This window comes from Conger conger, chromosome 10 (assembly GCF_963514075.1).
Source record: "Conger conger chromosome 10, fConCon1.1, whole genome shotgun sequence".
NCBI classification, from domain to species: Eukaryota; Metazoa; Chordata; class Actinopteri; order Anguilliformes; family Congridae; genus Conger; species Conger conger.
Genome location: NC_083769.1, coordinates 26,976,067 through 26,994,747, shown reverse-complemented (window position 1 = coordinate 26,994,747; position 18,681 = coordinate 26,976,067). Strand labels below are relative to the sequence as shown.

Genomic DNA, 18,681 nt, shown 5'->3' with positions numbered 1-18,681 from the left:
GACTAACAGTGTGAACCGTGTATATAACTTCGTCCCACCTCCTTTTAAATCTATTTTGGAAGAGGAAAAAACCTAATAGGATATGAACTTTTCTTGCATGAACTACAATTCCTACCATGCATCAGTTCTAGGAAGTGACATAATTCCGAACTTCCGCCTCCCTCCATTTTTCTACAATCACTCCATTTTTGTGAGAAGGTTGGGTGAAAGGAAGAAAAAGGTAAGGCCCTATTTACTCGCTTTTAAAAAAGATGCACATTGTCAAGGTACAAAATAGCATCTTAAAGTACCTAGATTCTATATTATTTTGTTATCCATCGTTATTTCGTTTCAAATGAAGAATATTGTAATTAGCAGTAGCATAGTTAGCTAGCCACCTAACCTTATCTGTACTGTATGGTTATGAGGCTGGTGATAGCTTGTATGTAATGGTAGCCAACCAACGTACGTAGCTAACAGTAACAGCGAACTTACTGCTACAAACGAACATGGTTTAGTTTAACTAGTTAGCTATTCGAATTTAATTTATTCTTTACTTGTCGTTTTTAATGCTATCGTTTGATTGTGAGCTAATGCAGTGCCATAAAATACACGAGATACGTTTGCGACATATGTGTATTTTGGACCTTGAAAGTGCATAATGCTAGCTAGCCTGCTAGCTAAAAGCTAACGTTAGCTAATCATATTGCGACTGGCTAGCTGGCTGTAACGAATTCATTTGCTTGACGCTAGCTAGCTGGTTAGTTAGCTAACGTTCGAGAGACCGTGCAGGGTGCTGTTGCTCATCAACCTTATTATATTTGTTTGCTAGCTTGCCAAATGCTTAAGTCGGTTTTCATAGCTAAATAGCGGTAACGTAAGCTAAATTGATTGCAACCAAATTACAAAATGCTATTATCATAGTAGCTACCTGTGGTATAACAGTAACCAAGTATAATATTTAGAATATGTATGTGATATAGAAGCTAACGTTGCCTTTGAGCTGTCATGTTCATTTCAATGAAAGCCCCTAGCTACACGTAACGCAGCTATATCGTATTAAAATTGCGCATTCATCGTACCTGTTAAGCCAGTTACTCCGTTCTTGTTTACACATTATGCAATTTCTATTTAACACTACTCAATTACAGGTCTACGTTTGTAGTCATTCTCACTTGTTAAGAGTAATAAACAAGCGCAACAATATGGCAACATTCTTAAATACAGGACGATTCTGTGTTATAAGGAGCAAGCGGCAACCGATAACTGTGAAACTGGCTTGCCCTGTAGCAGGCGGTATCAAAGCAATGCTGATTTGGCCTTAAAAGAAAACCCTAAAATGACTCTTGTCTCAAATATGGGAGATATGGACGAACAAAGTTTGTAGTAATTTCCGTGACTCCATGAGTTTGACTTGCCCTCTCTCCTTTTCTGTAGATTGTAGGTCTCATAGCACTTTATTTTGATGATGTACAATTTTAATAAGTATGTTTTACATATTTTTTGGCTTCATACTCAAATTGTATTTTTAAACTGTGTAATTTCTTGTTTCTGACAGTATAGACACCTGCAGGTGTTGGCAACTTCCTGGCAGACATTGTAAGATCATGTGGGACGGTCCTCGACCAGGTCCACGTGGAGGGCTACCCTTTCGGTAAGGGTAAAAAAAAAAATAAATGAAATCCGAGGATCTTACTCATTACAAACACATAGGAGTTGGTATGGCTGAGGTTTTATCTGTGGGTAGTCGGAGTGTGACGCTATTTGTTTTTGTTGTAGTGGCGACCCTCGGGGGGAGATGTTTGAAGGCCGAGAATGTCCTGCCCCAGAATTCAGAGGAAGAGATGGAAAGCCTATGGGCCATAGGCCTCCTGACAGGCCCCCTATGGACATGAGACGGTTTGACCGTCCCGCCGATATGAGACCTCGGGAAATGGAGCCCTTAGACATGCGGGGAAGAGAAACACAAAGAGATTTCTTCAGGCCAGGGGATGAGGCCGATGCTGGCATGAGGAGGAGATTTGATATGGAAATGAGAAACAAACTGCAAGGTCCTCCTGACTTTATGGGCCCTGGCAGGCATCCTTTAGACATGGCAGGAAGGGACATGAACCCCAGAGGGTTGAGAGAGCCCAATGATGCATTTATGGGAATCAGAGAAAGGGAAAGATTCCGCATGGATATGCCAGGGTTCAATGAGCCTCCCATGGACTCTCGTAGACGGCTTCCTATGGACCTCATGAATAGAGATGAGGGCTTTAGAGAAATGCATGACAGAGAGAGGCCCCGGATGGGTATGGACGACATAGATGGATTCAGCATGGACATGCCCCCAAGAGAAAGGGAGATCATGGACTTTGATAGAAGGGGTGGAACCCCGCTAAATCCAAGGGGGCGATTTGAATCCGATATGGACTTCAGAAACCGTACTCGAAATTCAGCTGAGTTCAGGGAAAGAGAGAGATCTCCCATGAACTTCAGGGAAAATGAAGGGGTTCCAATGGATGTCAGAGGAAGACCTGACGTACCCCCAGATTTTGTGGCCATGAACAGGCCCAAGTTCAGGGGTGGAGATGGAAACTTCAGAGACATGGAATTTCCAGAGCAAAGGGGTTCCCGAGGCAGAGATGAGAAGTCTCACTCAGATGAGTGGCATGGTCGGGACGTGAGGGACCGAGGGCCCTTCCCTCCACAAATCAAGGGAACGCCCCCATTCCCGAAAGGAAGGGAACGATTTCCCCCACCCCGATGCAGGGAAGGTGATCCTGGCTCTGGGGAGGTTGCAGATTTTCCTGGAAGAGAAAGGCCATCCTCAGAATTCCCAGTGGAAAAAGACGGATCCTTTAGCTTTCCACGTCCTGGAAGAGAGGCCATGGACTCCCAGAGCTGGGAGAGGAACGCTCCTCCAGATCACTTTCCTGGACATGATGTGCCCCCGTTTGGCCGCAGAGGTCCACAGGAGCCCCCTCTCCCACACATGGAGCCTCCCCAATTGAATGCTCCCAACCGAGAAAACGAGGCCAAACGTTGGTCCAGGGACCAGGATCCTAAACAGAACCAGAATGCACCAGCTCGAGGCAGGTCTCCCTTCCTTAGAGGTGCAGATTCTGCCCAGGGCAAGAGCCAGACAGGCCCAGACCATGTTGCAGAAGGTCACTCGCACTTTGCGGAACCAAAGAACCTTCTCAAAAAACCAGGACAAGAGGGAGGGAAGGAGGAGTTCCTGGACAACAGCAGTAGTGACTGTAGAGATCAGGACTACAGAGACATTGATTACAGAACAGGTTCAGGACGCGCCTATGACTACGAGCGCAGAGATCAGCCAGGGCCAGAAAAGCCTGTGAAGGAACCAAAGCCAGTCCCTCCCCAGAGGTTCAATGATTCAGCTTCTCAGGTTAGTTACTGTGTATTTTCAGCGATCACAGAACATTATAGCCAATCATAGCAATTTGTGGAGTATTTTATTCTGTTTAGTCAAATGGACACTATAAGTCCGGATATGAAACCAAATAAGGTAAAGTATGCATTAATTAAAATCATGCATTTTGTGAAACTGTTTTCATTGACAAATTATTTGCAACAGTTTTTCCACAATATTATAGTGAACTATTATCATTCAAATTTCGTACTGTTTTAAAGGACTAGCATCCTCACAGTTTTGTATCCTTCCATATTCTTGTATGTATATATATTCTTGCCTCATGAAGGATCAGGATTACAGGAGTGCTTCTGTGAAGAAAGAGGTCTCAAACACCATCTCCATTACCGGAATTCCTAAAACCGCCACAATGGAACAGGTATGAATAACCTGAGCTTTGCTTATGACATCTCTCTGACTAAAGGACATGCCAATGCTCTTGCTTTTCAAGTCATTTCATAATGTGACTACATTGACCTCTGAAACATAAATGTATTTTCCATCTGCATTCTAAGTGATAAGGCAGCTGATAAAAAATTTTTCTTTGCAGATCCTGGGTGCTTTCGCAGTCCGTGATGGCGTTCCCATGCAGGGTATGAAAATAAAGAACGTTGTGCCAGGTGAGAACGCTGCCAATGAGAAAATGATATGATGTAAAATATACATGCCATTTCGCTGAACTCATTTCGAATCGCACGCTTGTTATGAAAGCCGTCCAGGATCGCTTGCTAGTTGCCGATCGTAGAGGGGTCGCATACCAAAACCTTGTCGGCATGACTTTTGCAAGGAACCTGAGACACTAAACTGGGCGTTACCCAACATCCTGAGATGTGACGTTCCACAAAATTGTATTTGAAAAGTCTACAAGAAAGTTTTCCAAAAACAGCAGTTGGAGTGGTGAATGGAATCGGGATCATACATTGTTAGTGTCAACGAAGACGCAACACAAAGCAGGTGTGGACGGTTCTTAAGTCACTTTTCCCTCTGCTTATTGTATTCTCGTCCATCGAGCTGTCATTCCAGCAGAAATCTCAAACTTTTGACAAAATTAGTATGCCTTTGTCATGGTTTATGCAGCCTTCTGCATTAGCTTTATCACTGCCTTATAGTCTGGTAGTCTTGGTTTCTTCTTCATCTTCTATAAACCCATTCAATGGCAATTTGCTTCATGCCACATGGGCATTCGTTTTCATCTAGAGACCTATATCAGCTACCAGGTTCTTTTAGACCTTTGTGTAGATGCCACCTATATGAGATAAAAGTAGATAGAGCAGCACCAGGTTCGATCTCTATGCTTTTGAAATAAGAGAAAGTGGGCAGGGTCTTGGTGTCATTATTTTTCTGCTCATATGAGAGATTCTGCAGTCTTGATTTAACTTTTTACTGGCAGCTAGAATATTTAGTACCATCATACCATTATGTAACAACATTGATTAACCCTTCTTTCATTTTCTATATTGAAAATGTATATATATGGCCAGCTAATACAAAAAGCAACAGGTGAGACAAGACAGAAGAAATGTGTGCATTTACAATAATAGTTTTCTCAAGTCAATGTGTGACAGTTAATGGCTGTCATACAGTAGGACAACCTTTGATTTAGTATGGATTGCAGGTCCCTTGGCAATTTTTAAGCAACATTTGTTTTATTTGTATTCCTTTTGATTTTCATTACTCCATTTAGTTGTGCCATTTGCACTTTATTGTGCTAATATTAGCGCAGTACATTGCTAATAATATTATTCTGTACTGTAAATATGAAACGCATATAAATTTTTAAAAAATAAATAAATAATAATCCAGGATGTCTGGTTTAGGTACAGTGTTCTAAAAGTATTTTCCTTCCCGATTTCCTCTATTGCATATTTGTCCCACTGAATGGTTTCAGATCTTTAAACAAAATGCAATATTAGTCAAAGGGAATCCGAGTAAACGCAAAAAACATGGAATATTTTAGATGGCAAGGGTCCCATTATGTCATTCATAAAGCAAATGCGTAATATCACTATAAGAACATCATACTAACAGTCAGACAGAGTGGTAGTGTGATTGTGTGGGGATGGTCTGCTGCCACGGGACCTCGATGACTTGCCATTATTGAATGAACCATGAATTTTTCTCTGCACCAGAAAATTCTCAAGGAGAATGTCTGGTCAGCTGTAGTGCCATTAGGTCTTGCTGCCGGACAACGATCCTAAACACAAAAGCAAGTCTGCATCTAAATTCAGGTTTTGGAGTGGCCTAGACTTGAACCCAATGGAGATAATGTGACGGGTCCTGAAAGAGGTGTTCATGCTTGAAAACCTACAAATTTCTCTAAATTCCCTTTTTTTTCTTTTTCTTTTTTTGGCATACTAGGCAGGATTTTCACCTTAAAACAAACATGCCCAGTCATGATACACTGGCAACCTGAGTCTGTGTTCACTTCTGCCCAATACCTTGATTGTCTGCTTGTATCTGTTATTCTAAATACTCCTTGGCCTGCTTCTAGGTATGGGCCTTTTTATTTATGTACTGTATCTGAAAAGCATGTGTCCAAAACACTGAACTCATGCGTGATCCAATAGGAGAAGTGTGGAAAGTGGCAACAAAATTTTAACAATTTTTACGAATCACGGGTTTCTTAGCCCCTTGCTATCACTTGGTAGTCTGCTACGGCCAGAATCATCTTGAGGGTGTTGGCAGGTGGGGTTGAGAATGGGGGCGTAGACACATGCACAGGAGTGAAGTGAAGATAGAAATCCTGCATAGTATGCCTTAAGCAGTTCTGAGAAGAAGAGGGCTAAAATTCCTCCACAGCAATGTGAAAGACTGATATCAAATTATAGGAAGCGTTTGATTGTTGTTGCTAAAGGTGGTGCAATCAGTTAAGTTTTAGGGGGCCATAATAGAGGAAATCAGCTAGGGGGCTAATACTTTATCAAGGCACTGTCAATGCCACCATGAATCCATTTAAACGACAGCAGATGCTGTGTTTGGCAGAGATATTTTATTAACCCTTTCCAGCCACAGTAATAACCCTATCTTCACTCTTGTAAAAAGCTTTGGCAGTGAGGATGAACATATCGCAATGTCCCAGATCAGCTTATTCAAATCAAGATTGAATCCAGCTTTCTCTTGATAAATTTCACTGAGCTCATTCCCAAAATTGAGGTGTCACTGTAATACTATGAGAGGGTCTTATTTCTAAATATTTCGCCATAGCACCACTTTCATTTTAAAAGCTAAAATAAAAATGCTGCAAAAAGCTAAATCATTGAATTTAAAGTCAATTTGAGTACCTTATACGTGTAAACCTTGTTTTTAATGGTACTCTATTTAATGGTTCAATATTATTGCATCCGGTTTTTACCATTATTACTTTTCACAAGAGGTTAAAGCTGGGCTAGGCGATCTTTGGGCGCGAGCAGAATCTGGGCAGAAGAAAGATTTTGAATGAACCCACCTCTTCCTCTTTGTCACCCACACTGGTTCGATGTTGTGGCCAGGCACGTAAGCCCGCCTCAAACGGAAGTCCCTGAACATCTGTCCTGGTGGGACAGTTACTCATATCTTAGAGCAGTTGGTTTATTGCTAGCTGTTGGTATGTAAAGAGAATTTCACCAAATATTACCAAAAATAAAATCGCCAACCCCAGCTTTAACTATAATTCTACAACTCTTTTGGAAAATTATTTAGACCTGTTCTGTTTATTTAGCTTTTGTTCAAATGCTAGAACGATTTCTACATTTTTATTTGCAAGTGCATGACTGAAACAACATGGAATCGGTTGGGCAATCACATTTCCATTTAAAAGTTTGATGTGGTACATTTCTGTATGCTCTCTGAACTCAGTTTGCAATGTGCTCGATATTGGCATGAGTTGTGATCTGGAAAGTGGGTCTAGTCAGATTGCGGCAATATCCAGAACACTTGCACGCATGGATAATGGACGATGTGCTTATTGTTTATGGGTTTAGGTGGCTATAGTTTGGATGTTATCGACATGAAGACCGCTTACTTTTTAGCTGGTATGAGTGGAAATTTTTATGGTTTCATGGGCTCGTGATGTGTGTCTAATGAAAACAAGGCCAGTAGGTTAACTAACTAAATTTTGAAGTGCTAAGGGGAGGGTGGTTCATCTGGTTTGATTGTTTCTGTCCAAGTCATATCGCATTCTCCAACCAGTTAAAATAAAGCATACGACATCTACGCCAACGAACTGTTCTTTCTTCTAATTGTATATGCTGTGCTGTATTTTTATTTTTATTTTTACATTTTTACATTTCATTTGGCAAATGTTCACTTTACTGGCATTGACTAACACAGATCCATCTGTATTTTAAATGCTGTCCCCAGGTTACAGCTACGATACGGCCTATGTGGAGTTTTTAAACCTCGAGGATGCAGTCCACTTCATGGAGTCCAACCAGGTGGCCCTTCCTCGTCGCCCTACAACTGCTGTCTCAACGGACAGGAAGACGGCTTGGGCTTGGGGGGTGGAGTGGTGGGGGGGACGGGGTGTGGGAACGGGTGGTTGGGAAGGGGTTGTTTTGTCCATTTAAGGGCTCACTGAGGAAGAGGTGAAGTTTTGGTTCTGGTGTCGTTTTAAGGCGAAGGATTTGTGGCATAGCTCATGTTGTTGAGACGTTTAATAGTTAATTTATGTGTTTAGGCCATTTTGTGAAAAGTAGTGCGTTCTGCTTCTAATATATAGACAAACCAGAATTATTTGGAGAATCACCTTTGGTGTGCACTGCTGTTCTCCAACATAGACTTTTTGAAATGGAATCATTCTAAAAGGCATATTGAGTTCATTGAAAGCATGAGGGCTTATGAGATTAGTCTGAAGCTTCTTAATCGGAAAGTTTGTTTTCCTAAATTGGCTCGCATTCTTTTTAGAGTGAAATCTAAAAGTACATCTTGTTAGAGAATATAGAGGGGCATGCAGTAGCCTCATTTAATTTGAGCATTGTAGTCTGGCAACACGTTTAATGTTGGTCATTTGTTATACACCTGGATGTGTAGTGCAAGCTATCTTCTCTGTTACACTACAGTAGGGACTGTTTGATTTATTGATTAGATTGCGGAATTTAATGCGACAAGAAATCTTTCCATGCTCAGAGATAACTCCACCACCTGAGGATGTTGCAGAACGTCTGAGGTTTTATGCTCTCTGTTAATTTCATTTGTACATTGTGTCTGAGTTGCATACAAGCAAACAAGCTCTGGGAAGTTCTTGCCATGTTCAGTTGGAGCGCATTCATGTGAACTGTGGATTAGCCAGTCTGAATATATGGTGAGCAGACATTATTAGGGAATGGTGAAAGAGTTCATTGAACAATGTGCTTGTTACTATTGGGTTTCAATGCTATTACTGTACCCTTGAGCACGGTGCATTCCCTTATTTGCTCAAGTGTAAAATGAGCTGGAAAACTGTATGAATGGGTGAAATGTGTAACATTGTAGACCATGTGAGAATGGCCATGCCGACATCTTGTATAAAGTGAAATCGGTCTTAGTACGGGTAAGCAGACCGCTTTGGAACTGGAGTAGATGACAGGCAGGACTCTCTTCCATCTTCTCAGTCGCACCTCAGAACCCAGAACCATCACGTTCCATTTTTCTCCCCCTGGTTTATTCTCTTCTAAGTGTTTCTGGTCACGAGACCAGACTAGGTTACCTAGCAGGTGGTCTGGTGGCCTTACCGTCATATTACTCCGGTCCGCTGCACAACTTGCGTTATTCATTTTGCCTCAAATTTTCTCCAGACTGAAGGTGCTTCCCCATGCCTCATGTCTTTCCTTCCTCATTGCAGCAGCGTTCCTGTTGCTTGAGCCCTCTGCCAGAGGTACATGATGAAAGGCTCTTTTTGCCTGGGCTTCATTGAGGCACTCTCATGTTTGCTGCAGCACTTTGATTACTTTTATCCCGGATCTTTGGCTTACCATGATATCAGCACCTTCGTCCATCTTTGGTTATCGACTTAATATTCTGCGGTCTTCTTCCATGGAACTCTTCTTTCGAAAGAACAGCATTTGTGAATAGGGAAGCTGGACCGCCATTCAGCTTTCTCAACTTCATATTGTATTCCATTGCCGCCATTTTGGAATACTCTCAAATCAAGCTGGAAGCGATTGGGAGCCAACCCACAGTCTCTCAGAATAAAAAAAATAAAAAAAGTGTGATAGATTTACTTGGCTGTGTTTTTCTGGCTTCAATGGTGTATCTATAGTGGCAAGCATACTATACCTTTGGAATTGGATGGTATTTTTTTTTGTTTTTTTAAAGTTGCAGTTCTGTCCAGTTTAGAACAGTATGTTATGAGATTACTTTTGGGATCAGAGCCTCTGGTGCAAAAAGGAGGTTGATAGACTCTTCTCTGGAAATAACAACAGCTCATAGGTACGTTATTGAAACAAACATCGTCTGCCTTTGGGGATTTGGTTGATTATGACGAATCGCCACTCTGTGTAATAGATTTATTGGGAGCGGAAGACTAAACAAGGATGCATGGCAGTAAAAGGGTCATTTGTCTCTCTTTCCAGGCTGTGGGCACAAGTCCTCATTAATCAATGGTGGAAAAGTAACGCATCTCAACAGGAAATAATTTCAATTCCCCAATTAACTAGTAAAGAAATCCTGCTGGTACTTTATATGTGAAAATGGCTGTTATATTCAGCATACAGGATTGTTTGTGTTTTTGCTTTAATATTTCTGGTTTGGTTTTAGGGCATATGCCTTTAGGCATGCGTATTCAAGTGTGGAATGGTAACATCAGATTTTTAGCCTTTTATTGGGTTATATTCTTTTTATTATTAGATGTGTTTAAAGTTCAATGTTACCATTTTTTGTTCCCCAAAATGACACGGTTCGCCGGTTTCTAGAACACATCCTGGTTGCCGTGGGGCAGTCTGTGTTGAACGATTATTGTCGAGGAAATTAAAAAGAAGCTGAATTGCATTCCTTCCTCTTGGATGAGGAAAGTGAATGGGAAAGGTTGACAGATTTCTCCTTACATTGCTTTCCAAATTTTCCTTCCTAAATTTGGAGATGAAAAAAGTATATGTTGATGATACAGAACTGTGAGTAGTGCTTCAGAATCATATTCAGAATATACAAAATACTTTTTCTTATCTGGTGCATTTGGCCATCTATCTAACTATGTATAAATGCATGTTAGTATGTTTAGTATGAAATGCAGTTTAAGATTGAGGCACCAGCTTGCATGCTAGCACATGCCTTTATGTAAAAGTTAACATAGTAGACATTTTTTGTACAAAAATTTGAAATATAAAATTACCATCTAAACAAATAGTCACAATGGTATTATTAGCATTATATACCTACGTTGTCTCATCAATCACAGACCCATCCAGATTGTAGGTTTGCATCCATGGAAGTACTTCACAACTCTTAATTGGCAAAGTAAATACAAAATAAATAAAAATATTGATTTGAGATACTTCCTCAGATCATGTCATATTTCGAGAAGCAATAATTAAGGCTAATTCATCACATACAACATACAACATAGTGACAAATAAATGGGGGAGGGGGAGGTTTCTTCTGTCCGGTTTCTATCCAACATTGACCGACACTACGATCAAAGACTATCGTTACCATGGCGATCACCCGTGTGAACCTTCCCACTGGCAAGATAAACCGCCACAGAGCAAAGAGATGCAGTCTGTGTCATGTTGAGCCTCTGAGGGATGGACTGAGGGAAAATTACGCTCTTCCTGTTTTTCAGGGATCCCTGAAGGTTGGCACTAAAACCGCCCTGATGAGATACATCCAACCTGACAGGAACAGCAAAGAGACCCCTGTAAGTAAGCCCTGCCCATCTCACCCTATCCCAACAAGAGAGCCCTGCCCATCTCGCACTACCCTAACACGAACCCTGCCCATCTCACCCCACCCCAACAAGAGAGCCCTGCCCAACTCACCCTATCCCAACAAGAGAGCCCTGCCCAACTCACCCTACCCCAACAATGGTGACAATCTATGACCAACTGATTATCCGATGCCTCCTGTTTCCTGGCCAACAGGAGGCGGTGCTTAAGGAAAGCCAGCCCCAGGAGCCTCTCCTGCCCACTCCCAGCACAGCAAAGAAGCAGCCCCCCGAGACAGCCAATCAGGACGGGCACGGGCAGAAGCCGCCTGCTGATTTGCTCTCTCAGGGCGCGTGGCAGCGGAGCTCGAACCTGACTCCCGAGGCCTGGCAGCAACAGATGGACCAGCAGCAGCAGCAACAGCAGCAGCTCGAGGCAGAGTCCTGGGGGGCCAGGAACCCTCGACACCCCCCTCGTCAGATGGACCCCATCTTTAAAGAGAGCAAGAGTGAGTGAGCCTCAGTAACAGGCTGTCCGTTCTTCTCGCAGCCTCTGAGACTCATTCCGCTACCGTCGTTTGAGGCCATTCAGCTTGGGCATTATTAGGCTCTCATTTTGTTGAATAGGTAGACTTGTGGGCATGATTCCTGGTTCACCACTGCTGCTTTCAATTAGAAGCATTCTTGATTACCCCAGAGACGGCTTTGGAGAAAAATGCTGTGTTGAGTTCACCCTGTTCTGCTCTCGTATACGCACAGCCATGATAATAAAGAACGTGAAGCCGACCACCACCGTGGAGACCATCCTGAAAGCCCTCGACCCCTACGCTTACCTGGACGAGAGGAACGTCCGTCTGGTCCGGGGCAAGCCCATGGGAGCCAAGTGCTTCTGCTTTGTGGACATGGACTCTCATGAGGTAACCATCCGTGCCAGCCACATGCACCAGGGCATCGTCATAACACCTACAACCTTCATAACACCTACAGCCTGTGCTATTTTAACATTTATTCTATCAAGTACAAATGGCAGCCTATGACCGAGTGGCTAAAGTGTTTGACTGAGTGGTTAAAGCCCCAGTATAGTCACAGAAAGATCAGTGCAGCTGTTGGGCCTTAGTCTAATCAATGTAACTTAAGTTGCTTTGGATAAACAGTGTCAGCTAAATAGCTGTAATGCAAGTAGTCACTGGCGTTCAGATCAGTTCACTGGTTAAGGTATTTAGCCACAACACGGACGTGCACCAAGCCTGCTAACCAGCTACGGTAACCATTATCTAGCTGGCTAGCTGCTTGTGAGATGCTATCATTTCTATTAATTTTTCTTATGAGCATCAGAAGGAGTATTTTCGGGGCTTCCTTATTCGTGTTAATGACATTTCTGTAATAACTATAAATTCAGCGGTGTACATTTGGGAATCATACAGTGATGACTTCAGTATTACGTATCTCCTTTCAGCAAGTAGCTCGGCTGGTGGAGCTCCTGAGCTCCGCTCCCCTAATGATCGACGGAGTCCGTGTATACGTGGAGATCGCCAAGCCACTCAAAAATCAGAAGTGAGTCACACTTTCCTCCAATTGTGAGCGATATTCAACTTTAAATCTGCTGGAATGCTGTTTTTTGATGTGAATACGTAATTGTGTTATCTCTAAAATAAATTTTTTGTTGAAGTTACAGGCGAGATTTTGATAAATCCAACACATCTCTCCTGGGTTATCCCCCTGATGCTGTAATGATGGAGGTAGGTGTCTCCTTTTGGCATGTGGCTGGGTTCCCACAATCCTGTCATGAAAATTGCTTGAATTTCTGTTCTGTACACTTACATTGTACTAAAAGCATCCTTTTTTGCTATTCATGCACTTGCAAGTCTTGCATGATACAGTGCCTACTGTGGGGGGGGGGGAAATATATCAATGTGCTGATTTTTCTGCTGTAACTAACAACTCAGTACATTATTTTCTAAAGTACATGAATTCATTATTCATTGGGGAGTGAAGTGCATACATTTTGAAAGTAGAAGAGAATGAAGTTCCACTCCCAAGTAAATTCAATTATGACCATATGTCTTTAAACATCTCGTAATATAAATGGAAAACATAAATCCTGTAATTAAAAATGATTGTGGACCTGCTTAGTTCTGGGGTATTAAGCAGTGCTATTTTGGTGCTTCTGTTGCTTACTGTATGAAGGGTGGGATTGAATACACTGTACAGTGCCATTTATAATAATGGATACTAACAGGATAATGGATATCTTCCTCCCACTGCAGCAGTACTATAACCAGCCTGTTCAGCCACTGCTGCCAACTCCAGCTGTGATTCAAGGTAGGTGCCCTCTCTAGCTGTGTTCCAGCAAGTGGTGTTTTATTGGATATTTAGAGTAACCAGACTGTATTTTTTACATGTTATTGTTTTTACAGAACAGAATTTGTCATTGTTTTTGTCTACTGTTCAGGGGATCCAGTGCTACCAGTCAGCAGAGATTCCACCGTGTCTTCTGACCCCCAACTGAACTCAAACGTGATTCAGGTAAGCTGTCGACCCCAGAAAGGTTATTTTATTTTAAATAAATGGATGTTGTGAAATGCTGTTTGGTCCCGCTGGACTCCAGCGTGCTCCATTCTCAGAGCTCTTGACTGCCCCTTCCAGGCCCCTGACCCTCAGGCGTCCGCGGTGATGCCTGCACTGACGGCGACAGGGGACGGCACCGAATATAACTATGGTAAGAGGCATTCTGGGAACATTGGCAGTGCTGTGGGACTGTCGTACTGCTTTCTTGTCACCCCTAACAAATAAATGCTTTTCTAACTTCTCTAGCTACTGAGACCCCGGATATGTCGTCATACCTGTACGATGCCACTTCCGGGTTCTACTATGACCCCCAGACCACCCTGTACTATGACCCGAGCTCAAGGGTGAGTGCTTGCACAATATTGGGTTTTTTTTTTTTTTCTCTTTTCCTTTTCTAGAAATGAAGAGGCGTGGATTTCTTTGAAAATATTTGTATGTAGGACAATGGCATAAATGGGTTCATAAATAGTTTTTTCAGAGTTAAACTCACTCATTGAGTTTCTCATTTTGTGCTTGTTTGTGTGCGTGTATGGTGCGTGTGCTTGTATTGGTCCTGGGGGCTGTGTTTTTGTTGGTTTGTCTGCGGGTTTCTGACGTGTCTGTTGGTGTGCATGCGCAGTATTTCTACAATGCCCAGACGCAGCAGTACCTTTACTGGGACACTACGACAAAGGCCTACATCCCAGTGCCGGGGTACACCACAGACACCCAGCCCCCTTCGGCCAACGCCAGTGTGCCAGTGGCTGTGGCTGTGGCAGCACCCCCCGAAACCCTGTCCGCAGAGGGGCCCCTGGACGGGACCAAGGCCACGGACGCTGGGCTGGAGAAGAAGGAAGATGAGGAGGCGGCTCCTCGCCTGGAAAAGAAGGAGAAAGAGAAGGAGAAGGAGGAGAAACCAAGGAGCCTGGCAGCATTCAAGGTAGAAACATTACAACCTTTCCACTTGCAAATATACTGAACATATTTTTGTGGTGGAAAAGTAGAAAAATGGTTGTAAAACAAAAAGGCATAGCTGTGAACTTGGCCTTGACATGCATACCCTGCAGTGACTTCTTTTTGGCCTACTGCTTCTGTATTGTGAGCTATCAAGCTACGCTTTTTTCCCTCAATTTTAGCATAGTTGGCAACTATGAACATCTGAATTATGGTTTCCACTGGGATTTCCTGTTACTCCAGAGTCTAGCAGTGTATTCTCACTTTTAGCTGGTCAAAGCCACCCTATACCACCCCAGGGCCTATCATCAATGTATCTGAGGCTTAAAACAGGAAATGCGCCCTCTGGTGGTTTCAGAAAAGCACTTTCAGATAGAGAGCGTCCCTCTGCATCAGTGTCTCCATCAGAGTGACACAGCCTTTCCCCCCTGAGGGGAGAGCAGTCTTGACGGGGAACAGCAGGAATTACCTTGCTGAGTGAATTTGCTCTGGAACAAACAGGCTTCATTCATTATTATGCAAATGTTTACCATGTAGGAGTTCACACTTGTCCTGTTTTGAAGATTCAGGCGGTAAGGGAAATAAATTTGAATTCACCAAGATAGTTATTCATGTTGTAATTCACCAAGTTGACTCTCTGAAGCAGACAGCTTAGCCTAGTTTTGGGGCATAACGGCATCAGTGGTGTGTACATTTGCTGTCATTGTACATTAATGAAGGCCGTTGATTGACAGATCATGAAGGACATGGAGCGCTGGGCCAAAATCCAGAACCGGCAGAAGGACAGCGTCCGTGCACCATCCCCGGTTCTGAAGATCCCCGGAGCACCGGAGGAGAGGAAGAACTCCAAGGCTGCGGATGCAGCCTTTGCCATCTTTGAGAGGAAGGTGAGAGAGTTAAGAGGAGAGTGTTCTGGCTCACTGGGGTATGAAGCGGAGAGAGTTCTGACACTGCACTTTTGATGCTTGCATTTTATATCTGGACAGATTTCACTCTTTGTGAAAGTTTGTGTAGTTTGACAGATTCCATACTCACTATTTGTTTTGGATTCTTACCCAGGGCATAGCTGGAGACGACCTCTTCAAGAAGCCTTTGGCACCACCAAAGAAAGATGATAAGAGCTTGAAGGTGAGCCCTTCATCTTAAGCGCTACGGGTGGCTACTCTGTGTTGTGCATTGCTGCTCTGTCAAACTCCCAATCTCAAATTCAATCTACAGTACATTTGGCATAAAAAGTCTCCATCTCTTAAATGATGAAGAAACCGTTTGAAAAGGGTGTTTGACACGGCGGCAGTGCGTGCTCATGTACACTTGACCCTTCCCATGTATCCCATCATTCCCTCCTCCCCTGCGCAGCGGCCCATGGACTCCCTGGGGCTGCTGGCGGCGGACTACGGGGCCGGCAGCGACGAGGAAGAGGAGGAGAAGCACGAAGCTCCGCGGGCGGCCAAACCCCAGCCCGAGGAGGCGGAGGACAAGCTGACGGACTGGAAGAAGATGGCCTGCCTGCTGTGCCGCAGGCAGTTCCCCAACAAGGACGCGCTGGTGCGCCACCAGCAGCTCTCAGACCTCCACAAGGTACTGCTGCCTTTACACGGGAGAAAAGAGGCTGGAGGCCCCCTAGTTAAGGCCCAGTGCAAAAAGAACAGACTTCTGATCTATGCAACTTCACTCTTATCTGCCCTTTTCCTTCAATATGTTTATAAAAAAAAAAAAAAACTCTTTTCTAAATTCTACTTTTTCTTATTTGAAAAATAAAAGCTTTCAGCTTTGTTCCAGTGGGCATGTCTTGGAATTACCTTTAAATCTTGAGTTAGAGGTGAATTTTACTTTTGTGTTTTTGACTTGTTAGCAAAACATGGAGATCCACTTGAAAATCAAGAGGTCCAAGAAGGAGCTAGAGGCATTGGAGAACCAGGAGAAACAGGTGGGGTGCCTTTCCATTTCCCACAGTCCTCTTGACGCCTGGTCATTGTGTGTACTTAAGGGACACAGCCTTCTCATGTTTTCAGTGTTGTTTTTATATTTCTGTGATAAACATGGTCTTACATGGTCAATTGATACCATCATCCATTTTTTCGTCATCCAGTTATTCTCCCGGGAGACCAGAGACTCCAGTGGCTCTCCAGAAATCAAGAGGAAGAAATACCACAACTCCTGGCAGAATGCTCCCAGGCCAGTTAAGTGAGTACATCGTTTTCCTTCTTATTACAGTTTAATTGAATCGGAATTAGATTTTAGATTTAGATTTTACCTTGAATGTGGATCCAGTTGAGGCCTGGTGCATCGCACTGCAGGAAATGCCCAGCATTGCCCAGCTGGTAGTCTGAAAGACGCCGCCTAATTATTGTGTTTAAATTTCACAATTCAGATTTGTCTATTACTGTAGTAGGCCAGCTTTGATCAGTGCATATCAGTTAATGCTTTTGTTACAGGGACATCACCTGATCAGAAATGAAAATATAAACTGACCTGTTAATTTGAGTCTCGCACCTTTTTTTGTGGGTTAGGGCACGAAGCTTTTTTTACTCTGCTGCTCTCAGCTTTACTGGGCTTGTGGTGAATCTGGCAAGAACGGTGTGATATCTGCAGGTGTTCTCAGGTTTCTCTGCCTGACTGTGCGTGTGTGGGTGTCTTTGCCAAGCCACGTCTTTTAACAGAGTGTCTTGGTTTTCTCCACATGTTCAGGGACATGCACAAGGCTTCAGAACGGCCTGGCCTGGGTTCAGAGCCTGTGGAGGTAAGCGTGCAGTCGCCCATTGTTTCAGATCATTGCTGAATTACTGAATGATATTGACCAGTAATAAATCCTCCTTTCCCTTCTCTCCTGCAGAGGAAGAAGAAGGAGCCTGTTGTCTGGAACCACGCCACATACAAGCAGGCAGTGCGCAAGGCTATGTTCGCCCGCTTCAAGGAGCTGGAGTGACCTCACTTCCTCTCCAGCACGGTCGAGGGCGGGTCTTTGGGATTGTGTACGCATGTCTAAACCTTGCACCTGTCATTCAGGTCCGAGGTGTCCGTGGCGACCGCGCTCGGTTTAATTCCTGGACTCTTCCCGCGTGCTCTCAGCCGCACCGCTCTCTCGTCACGAGGGCCCGCTGCTTCGGAAGCGGGCCGCTGATCAGAGATCAGTGCGGGGGGAAGGGCGTGGCTGTGCCCAACGCAAGAACGGTTCCTCTCTCTCTCTCGAGGGCAGCCCGTGCGGAACCCCAGAACAGACACTCTCATTCGGGGCCTGCGGGCCTGGGTCCGGAGCACGGGCGTACGCTGCCATGACGTCCGTGCCTTACACACACCGTGGCACTGGAGGACCCTCGCACTCCTGGATCCCAGCGATCCTGCTCACCTGGACTTGACCTGTGGCAGGTGGAGCAGTCCTTAAGCTCCTCCACAACTCCTCCTCTGCCTTCAGCTCTGATTAATGTGTTAGGAATAGAGGTGTAATGTAGTGTACAGTGGAGTCACGTGTCTTGATGTGGCTGAAGTGTAGTTATTGTGAGGTTTACCCTGCAGGCCCACTGCTTTTGCCAACAGCAGGCTTCTGCAGCAATGTTGTTTTGTTTTATTTTCTTTCTCATTCATTTTAACAGAATTGAATTTTTACATTGAGTCATTTTTTTCCTTGACATGTACTGTACTCTGTATTATCTGTACACTTTTTGTAGTAAAAAAAAAAAAAACAATCAACATTGGTTGAGTCTTTTTTTTTTTAGATATATATATATATACATTTTAAAGAATTTTAACTAACAAGTTGCATAATGGTAACAATACTTTTTTTCTTGAATTAAAGAATATTCATTTCATTAGCTATAGAACTGTGAAGTCAATTTTAAATTAACTAAATTAAATATCTATGTTCACTGGTAAGTTTTAAACTTACCATCAGAAGTGGAAAGATACTTATTCTTAAGGAAAGAGAGGCTTGATAATGATTTCTGAATTCCTAACTTTGTATACAAAAATGTGT

General features: G+C 43.4%; 1 protein-coding gene across 4 annotated transcripts; it reads left to right on the top strand.

Moving 5' to 3' along the window:
- The first annotated feature begins 156 nt into the window (after positions 1–156).
- On the top strand, positions 157–18,390 carry rbm6 (RNA binding motif protein 6). 4 transcript variants are annotated; one of them, XM_061257582.1, is made up of 23 exons: positions 157–220; positions 1,538–1,633; positions 1,759–3,373; positions 3,687–3,776; positions 3,948–4,017; positions 7,736–7,809; positions 11,130–11,204; positions 11,428–11,719; positions 11,970–12,127; positions 12,667–12,764; positions 12,886–12,949; positions 13,481–13,532; positions 13,663–13,736; positions 13,857–13,929; positions 14,025–14,122; positions 14,398–14,697; positions 15,446–15,598; positions 15,771–15,839; positions 16,068–16,289; positions 16,564–16,638; positions 16,801–16,895; positions 17,400–17,451; positions 17,545–18,390. In XM_061257582.1, exons 2-23 carry the CDS (start codon positions 1,587–1,589, stop codon positions 17,635–17,637), a joined length of 3,939 nt encoding a protein of 1,312 aa, XP_061113566.1. In that variant the 5' UTR covers positions 157–220; positions 1,538–1,586; the 3' UTR covers positions 17,638–18,390. The 4 variants fall into 4 exon arrangements, with proteins under 4 accessions (XP_061113566.1, XP_061113564.1, XP_061113563.1 ...); XM_061257580.1 differs by having other exon boundaries at positions 13,478–13,532; XM_061257579.1 differs by having other exon boundaries at positions 12,880–12,949.
- Positions 18,391–18,681: the final 291 nt, after the last annotated feature.